The following is an 8,987-nucleotide window of genomic DNA, read 5'->3' on the forward strand; positions in this document are numbered from 1 at the left end:
CTTCTATCTGGACCAACACACACACATGAGAGAGACACAAACACACACATATAGAGAGAGAGGCACACACACACACACAAAAGGAGAGAGAGAGGGAGAGAGAGAGAAAGAGAGATATAGAGGTCGGGAGTCGGGAGTACAAGGATGGTTGGAGACGGCAGTGGACTGTCGAAGGGAGCTGCTCGACCAGGGTGGTACGCTGAGGGGGTATAATGTTAGAGGTATAAAAGATGCCCGGTCCAATAAAGAGAGTGCACACATACGATGTGCAGGGTTTGGGTAATGAAAAAAGAAAGTTCTCGTGTCATTATGACGATACAAGGATACTAGACCACCATGAAGGGTATAAGTCTCATGTTTCATTCAGAATGTTTGTTCGTAATTGTTGTGTCCTCTTATGGCAACTGTACAAATATATACAAGTGGGTGTAGCCACATGTAAGTGTTGGTTCCAACATTACATTCTAATCCTTCTATCCCTAGAGCAACACACACACACACACACACAGAGAGAGAGAGAGAGAGAGAGCACACACAGACACACAAACACACACAAGAAGAGAGAGAGAGAGAGAGAGAGAGAGAGAGAAGGATGGTCGGAGGGCCGGTGGACCATCAAAGGGAGATGCTCGATCAGGGTGGTGCGTAGAGGGGGTATAATGTTAAGAGTTATAAAAGGTACCCATTCCAATAAAGAGAGTTCATACATATGATGTGCAAGGTTTGCGCAATGGAAAAAAAAGTTCCCGTGTCATTATGACGATACAAGGATACTAGTCCACCGTGTGGGGTATAAGTTTCATGTTTCATTTACAATGTTTGTTCATAATTGTTGTGTCCTCTTATGCCAACTCTGCAAATGTTGGTGCCAACATTACATTCTAATCTATCTCTCCCAGATCTGGCCGTCGGCTCCTTGGGGGCGCGGGGCTCCCATTCGTTCGTGCTGGCGGCCCCGGGATGGGCTCCCCTTCGGTGGCAGATGTTGGCTCCAGCTGGGGCTCTTTCGTGCTTCGGGCTGGTCGGCGTGGGGAGGGAGCTCGTGGTGGTTTGCAACGTTCATCGGCGTGCTCGTGGCATAGCTGTTGGCTATCTGATGGCGGGGTGCGGGGTGATGGAGGCTGCCTCCTTCTCCTTGGTTTGGATCGACGATGCGCGGGGCTGGGCGGGTGCCGGAGGTGCCGGCCGCAGGCTTAACAAGGAAGGTTCGGATCTAGGGTTCATGCTCGGGTGGGCGGGATCAGAGCCCGGGGCAGATCGGAGCATGTGCTTCGGGTAGGAGAGGTTGAGCTTGGCCCGGGATGTGCTCGCGGGTCACCTGGTGAGTATGGTGCTCAATGGTGATGGTCGTGTTAGCACTGCGTCGTGGATCGACGCAAGTGACCACGGGCATGGCGTCGTGTGAGCTTGCTTGCCTAAGGGCAAGGGCTGGCTCGCCATCGGCCGTCGGCAGTCTTGGAGTCGTGTCCCTCCCAGTCCACTAGGATTGGCTAGGGATGCAGGTGTTGGTGCCTCCTACGGTGGAGGTGCCGACCCAGACTCCTGAACCGATGTCGAGCTAGGAGTAGATGGTGTGTCGTCTCTCTTCCTACCGTGGTAGAGTGCGTTGTCATGTGTGCGGCGCATGCTATCTCGTGACAGGGATGCTGGGGCGGTGGCCCCGGATGGCGGTTCACATATGGTTGCTCTTCGGCGGGCATCATTGCGGTGGTAGTGGCTCCCATCCTGCGTTGTGTGGGCAATGGGAGGTGTTGCAATGGGTAGCCCAGACATGCCCTCTCTGTCGAAGGGCGGCGTCCTAATCCGGATCTGGGGATCTGACACCGTCGCGTTTCTCATGGTGGCACCGGTGAGTTGCCGAGCGAAAGTTCCGTGCCTTGGCGCCGACGACGGCGACCCGTGGGTGTCGCGCTCTTCTTGAAGACGTCGTTGTGGTTCTTCTCTCCATGTCAGGGCTCCAAATGAAGATCTTTGTCCGTATAGACTCGGCAACGGCGATGCTCTGCGCCTTTCTCCCTTTTAGGGGCGTTGTCGTGGAGCTTAGGTGTGCCATGTCGTAGCGTGGGATGTGTTTAGTTCTCTTCATGCTCTTTGCGCTGGTAGCATAGTCGCATGTGTTGGCCGTGAACTTCTTCAGATATTGCTTTATCTATAAAGCGGGATGAAATACTATTTTAAAAGACAATCAGCTAGCAAGCTAGGGCCATTGTACGTACTAGTGAGAGCAAGGATAAACGGTCGTAAAATGGACCTTTCAAAAAAAAAACATCGTACAGCAAGAGGAGGGGTAGCTGGCCGGGAGGATGGGGAGGAGGGGCGAGGTTGACTGGTCGTGTGTAGAGAGAGCCTGCCAGTGTTCAATAAATCATGGGCACGCAGCCACAAGCGCTGGCATAACAGCACGATGCACAGTTGCAAAGTGTGCAAACCTGTCTCAAAGAAGAAATGTGAAGCATCAATGATATGCTCCCACAGAGCTGAACCATTCTATTCTCATACTTCGGGCGTGTTGACCAAGTCTGGGGCCAAGAGTCACGGGAGTAGTTGTGGTCACGGGAGTAACTCTATATATGTGGTGGGTTGGGAGGCTGGTTTTCCAGTTCACTAAAAATGATAAAATAATGGGTACACGGTGTTTTGGCTTCTAGTGCATATGCACCTATTATCTAAATACACATTTTAAAAAGTTGGAAAATTCGGAACAAAAATCCTGCGGATATATCGGGACATTCTATGTGCATGCACAAAGTTTCGATGAAAAAGGATGTTTTTCGTGGCTTGTGTAAAAAAGATAAAGAAATACAAAGTGAATAGTTGTAATGAAGCATCAGAAATTATCTTTTTACACAAGCCACAAAAAACCTTGTTTTTCACCGAAAACTTTGTGCATGCACATAGAATGTCCGGATATACACGCGAAATTTTTGTTCGGAATTTTTCAACTTTTCAAAATGTGTATTTAGACAATGGGTGCATATGCACCTAGGAGCCATTGCCAATTTCCGGTACACCCGGTTTTACATTATATCTTTTGGATGCAAAATACTAAACACCGGTTATTTTACATTACAAGGCGTTTTACATTATTTGTTATCTGCTAGAGTTACTCTATGTCCATATAAACTATGGTCCTTTAAAGTAGGCTGCATTTTTTTTAATTGTTTGGATTATTTACCACATGAGAGACCCATGTGTGGCCTCGCTAGCACAGGACCACTAGATTGACCATAAATTAGAAGACTGTCTGTGAAGACCATATATTAGGCATGAGTCAAGCTTGGAGCTGAAGTTGAAACCAACGCCGGTGCCCATTCTAGAAACCTGCTAGTTGCAGAACGCCATGAGTACTATTGCATGGAAAGTGGGATCATAGTTTGAGATATTTGACTATTCAATTGTTGCGTGGAAAGAACTTTGCTCTGCCGAGGTGAAGGCCCAGAGGCAGCATCGAGCTAGCTCACGGAGACGCGAAATGCAGGAGGAAGAAGAGTTTGGCATCCCAAAGATTTGAATGTAATTTTATTTTTTTGGTATGTGTGTGTTTGTAAGGACTTGTGATGCTTAAAATACAAAAATGCCTTATGGCCTTATGCAAATAAAAAGTAGCATGCAAATCATACCAACTAGCCTTTTTGTACAAGTCACAATGTGTTGTATTTTTGCTATCAGTTTTTGCATATGCCCATAATATAGCATTACTTACATGTATGAATTATTTCAATTGGTGAATAGAGATAAATGCAGTGAGTTTGGGCGTAAAATGTTGAAGCCGTAAGGTGATACCCTCTCGTCATTAGTCATGCGCCGAACAACAACGGAGAATTGGAGGCTCTGGAAGTGGTCGCGCGAAAGCTGAACACCAGATGGGTACTAAAATCCAACGAGCCCTTTCGTCTTGGCAGTACAGAAAAAATTCAGAATATGTGTTCTGTTCTAGAAGACACTAAAGCAGAAGGCAGTACATGAGGCAAATGATGTATGTTTTGCGCTCACCTAACATTAAAATTTAGCCTCCATAGAAGCTGGAGACCCTATTAATTGTTTTACGAAAAAGGGTTTCCCCCACTTTATATTACAAAGCAACCAACCGATACAGCCAACGATAGGTGCTGGGGCGGAAGCAACACAGACATGCCCAAAAGAAACGAGAGAGAAAATACAAAAAAACAAATGTCGACAACAACGGATCGACAAAAACACGAAGAAGCCTCGCGACCATTGCGCCCACCGGAGATCTCCTACCAAGCTCCTAGACTCCGAAGCGCCGGTACCAATCAACACCTCCAAGAAGGGACGCGACGATGCCGACGCTGCCGCCAAGGGTTTTCCCCGGTAACACGGCGAGGAAAAAAGAAGGGTAGCCCCGACGCCCTTCAGGAAGGTCCGGCAGCACCCTCAGGCGCCACCGCGTCGGTGTCGGCCAGGCCGACAGGCATTTCTCCCGATCCTGACCTTCACCTCTGGCGCTTCGAAGCCCGCCACCAAAACCGACCACCGCCATACGCCACCATGGTCTTGAAGCTTCTCACGCCATCTCACCACGACACCACGAAGAGAGGTCTGCATACCGAAGAAGAGGAGCCGGGACAGAGGCAACAGCATCGTTAGCACGCGGGAGGGCTCAACCTCCACCATCAACGACGGTATGCAGAACAGGTAGCTTTGAGCCTTATGCGGTCATAAGAATTGAACATAACCAGTGGAAGCCTTTAAAAAAACAAAACACGACTTTATTCATTGCAGATAATAGTTGCATCCTTTATGAGGAGAGGTACAATTTAAATTCGAGGTTAACCAGTGGAAGCCTAGCTAACAGTACGTTTACGCATACGTAAACAAAAGCAAGTCTCGCTAAAAGATCTCAACATTAAAATCTTGAACGTCTGTACATAAGATTACTTGGTTTCAGAACACAAATACAATTATTTCACCCATCAAATTTGATGCACAATATGGAAAATAATGTAGCACCCACCAGATTTCTCAAAATCTCAAACCAAGAATAATTTAGTCACCAATGTTCACCTTTGATCATCCATCTGAAGGGAAAAACAGTTATTTCATTTAGCATCCGAACAAGCTTTCCACTACTCATGAGTAAAAAACTTTATTTTGTATTCACCTTTGTTCGTCCAAGTGAAAATGATGCACAGGCTTAAAACTTGGATTTGCTAACATAATGATTATCTTGTTTTCCTCTACTGTGGAATGGTTTAAATCCCATAACTTTTTGGTCAAGGTAGTGATACTAAAACACAGGAATTATGTCAAAAGTAATTCACCATATACATAACATCAAATTCTTGTGCAAAAAATTCACTTGAGACACTAGCTAATTACCGAACGAGTTCGTACGGCATCATCCCAACTCTAACTCCACAATTTGGGACATTTTGCCAAAAAAAAAACGTAGTACTACTAGCTAACAAAGGGGGAGGACCACTCGTTCCAATAAAGAGGTGTACAGAATTGCTCGCCTTGTGTCACTGGTGCGAATTCTGAAGCATATGCCATTTTTTCGCAAAAAAGAAGCATATGCCATTTAGTGTTCTCAAATTCAGATTCAGAAGTAGTACACACAAATAGTGTTTTCAAATAGAAGGGATGAAAAGCTAGTTTGAAGCAGAAGCAACTCACCTGTATCAAGATTTAAGATGGCATATAGAGTAGACCTATCATCAAACGACACAATAAACTGCCAAAGAAGTAGATACACACCAGCTCCGATTCAGTCAAGGAGACCAAATCTCAACCCAGGAAAAGCAGTTTCTCAAGCCAAATCAACTAACGGAGAACTAATAGACGCGGGGTTCTCGGAGTAGGGAACTCATACTGGATCCGCGGCGGCAGGGCGGATCCGGCAAGGTCTACACACCCTTTGGCAAGATGCCGGAGACGGTGCTGCAGAGGGGCCCGGCGGCGATGCGCTGGGGGCTTAGGGTCTTTTCGGCCAAGGGAGGGACATGGACGCTGCTGCCTCGCTTCCTGCCACGCCTAATTTCTCTTTTTTGCTAAGCCATGGGTGATGGTGAGTAATGGAAGGAGGGGCGGCCATGGTTGGATTCGAAGGAGAGCGAGAGAAAGAAAAGATGCGCTCGAAAGAATGAACCGGCACCCACGGGCTGCGTTCATGCCCAAACATGGCAGGGGTAGCAGCCGATGCTAGCAGAAGACAAAGAAGGAAAAAAAATCAGGAACCTTTCATGGAATCGATCGACGACGGGGACCTTCGGTGGGCTGGGAACCGTTCGCTCACGGCCCGAAACCTAGCGCGGTGCAGGCATGCCAGCCTATGGGCTGGGCCTAGTGCCTATGCACATGCGCATATGGTCCAAAATCTTCTCAAAGAGGAAATAAGCTTCACACACTTGAAATGAAATGAAAGAGGAAACAAGCTAATAGCAACTTTGAGCATACAATGATGGATTATACTGAGCAGCAGCCACATAGTTCAAACGCTCGAAAGCGGTTAGTGTCAGCAGATGGATCCATGAATATTAGAGGACAGTCTGTTCCGAACTTGGCTGGGAAAGTTTCGGGTACTGTCCTTATGATCGAGGGGGCGACGTCGAAAACAAATACTGATCCAGCGACAAGCACTCCCGGCAAGGTGCCAATTGTGAAGCGAAGGAGACAGGATGGAAGGGAAGGTGATGAGGACATGGAGCAACTAACTGAGGCGGCCTCCCATGAGGAGGGCCGCCAATCCTGATGTGGACTTTGTGCTGGAACTGTCGCGGGATTGGCGATCCCGCGACGGTCCGAGAGCTCCGCGAGCTCGTGGAGGCTAGCGCGCCGACGGTGCTTTGCTTGGTGGAGACACAGTTAGCGAAGTATCGTGTGGAAGGTTTGGCGGCGAATTTAGGTTTCTCGGAGAGATTTGCGGTTGCTAGTAGGGGTCGCAGTGGCGGCCTTTGTATTTTCTGGAAACAAGGAATAAACCTAGAAATAAAAACCTTTTCCCAGTATCACATTGACTCTTTTGTAACAGAACCGAGCAAGGATCAATGGCGTCTATCTGTTTTCTATGGTGAAGCCAACAGGAGTCTCAGATATAAAACATGGGATACGATGAAAATTTTGCGAGGAGAAAGTACTCTCCCTTGGGTTTGTATTGGGGACTTTAATGAAATCCTTAGACCGGAAGAGAAGATGGGGCCGAATCAACGTGACAGTGCGCAGATTGCTGGTTTCAGAGAGGCGGTGGATGTGTGCGAGTTAGCTGACTTGGGTTACAAGGGTTTGGATTGGACTTTCGAGAAACGAGTGACAGGAGGAGATTACTGCAGGGTCCGTCTTGATCGAGCTCTGGCCACTCCAGGTTGGTCCGCAATGTTTCCATTTGCGAGTGTTGAGCACCTGACTGCAGCGAAATCGGACCATTGCCCCATTCTGTTATACAATGAGCTAGAAGCAAATAATATACGCATTGCACTCAAAAGACCCTTTCGTTATGAGTGTATGTGGGAGTCAGACTCCCGTTTTGAGGGATTTGTGCAGGAAGTGTGGACGGAAGGACAGCCCGCAGCCAATGTGGCGGAGTTGGCAAATAAATTAGAGAGGGTTGCTGGATCCTTTGCTCGCTGGGGTAAGAACACCTTTGGATCAGTACGCCAGGAGTTAAGAAGGCTGCGGAGGAGACTAGCAGAGTTCAGGGAGGATCCCCTTCGAGTTGGCCCAGGAATGGAGGAGAAAAAGGTACAAGAGGAACTGATTGAGTTATGCTATCGTGAGGAAATTATGATGAGGCAACGCTCTCGCATACAGTGGCTGGCTGAGGGCGATAGTAACACACAATTTTTCCAGCGGAAGGCTAGTGGGAGGAGAGCCAAGAACAATATCTCCAAGCTGGAAAGAGGCGATGGATCGGTCAGTTCGGACCCTGGTGAGCTAGCAAATATGGCCACCGCTTTCTACTCAAATCTTTATACATCAGAAGGAACGATAGGTATGGAGGAGGTTCTGTCACACATTCCTCGGAAGGTTGGAGCGAATTTGAACGCTCGCCTCAATGCGGAATACACGAAAGAGGAAGTGAAAGAAGCACTTTTTCAGATGTTTCCGACAAAGGCACCGGGGCCTGATGGATTTCCCGCGCATTTCTTTCAGAGGCATTGGGAGTTGTGTGGTGATGAGGTGACAAGCATGACCATAAGAGTGCTTGCAGGAGAGGATTCACCGGAGGAGATAAACAGTACGTTCATCGTATTAATACCCAAGATATCGAGTCCAAAAAATCTAGGACAGTTTCGGCCGATAAGCCTATGTAATGTGATCTACAAGATCGCTTCTAAGGTTTTGGCAAATAGGCTGAAGCATATTCTTCCCGAGGTGATCTCTGAAGAGCAGTCGGCGTTCGTGCCTGGGCGCTTAATCACAAACAATTTCATTACAGCCTATGAATGTTTGCATTATATGAAGACCAGGAGGGTCAAGGGTTACCGGTTTTGTGCACTCAAGCTAGATATGATGAAGGCTTATGACAGATTGGAGTGGAGTTACTTGAGAGCCGTCATGTTGAAGCTGGGGATCAGTACTCGCTTTACCGACACCGTGATGCGTTGTGTTTCATCAGTAACTTCCTCGGTTTTATTTAACGGTGGACGTTTGGAGACTTTTAACCCATCAAGGGGGCTACGTCAGGGAGACCCTATATCCCCCTACCTGTTTCTGTTGGCGGCCGAGGGTTTATCTTGCTTGCTTAAATCAGAAGGAATAAGAGGCGTGGCTGTTGCAGATTCGGCACCGGGGGTTAGTCATCTCCTTTTTGCCGATGACAGTTTGCTCTTTTTCGAGGCATCCACGGACTATGCAACACGGGTACGTGATCTCTTAAGGAGATATTGTGAGGCTTCGGGACAGAGGATAAATGTGAGTAAGTCTTCGATTTTCTTTAGTAAGGGAGTTGCAGAATCTCTTCGAATTGATGTAAAGGCTGTTCTGGAGGTTCAGAATGAGGCGCTTTCAGAGAAGTATTTGGGCCTCCC

At 47.7% G+C, this 8,987-nt stretch overlaps 1 protein-coding gene and 1 long non-coding RNA gene across 3 annotated transcripts; one reads left to right on the forward strand and one right to left on the reverse strand.

The window, feature by feature from the left end:
• Positions 1-3,977: 3,977 nt before the first annotated feature.
• On the reverse strand, positions 3,978-6,222 carry LOC125543635 (uncharacterized). Of its 2 annotated transcripts, none has more exons than XR_015618588.1 (2): positions 4,976-6,222; positions 3,978-4,560 (listed from the first exon to the last, which is right to left on the reverse strand). It is a non-coding gene; the product is annotated as an uncharacterized LOC125543635 (long non-coding RNA). The 2 variants fall into 2 exon arrangements; XR_007298636.2 differs by having other exon boundaries at positions 3,978-4,707.
• Positions 6,223-7,152: 930 nt separating this feature from the next.
• On the forward strand, positions 7,153-8,314 carry LOC147979225 (uncharacterized). Its single transcript, XM_087515089.1, has 2 exons — positions 7,153-8,194; positions 8,310-8,314. Exons 1-2 carry the CDS (start codon positions 7,153-7,155, stop codon positions 8,312-8,314), a joined length of 1,047 nt encoding a protein of 348 aa, XP_087371215.1.
• Positions 8,315-8,987: the final 673 nt, after the last annotated feature.

The sequence above is a fragment of the Triticum urartu genome, chromosome 3A (genome assembly GCF_056163025.1).
Source record: "Triticum urartu cultivar PI428250 chromosome 3A, HENAU_Tu73, whole genome shotgun sequence".
NCBI classification, from domain to species: Eukaryota; Viridiplantae; Streptophyta; class Magnoliopsida; order Poales; family Poaceae; genus Triticum; species Triticum urartu.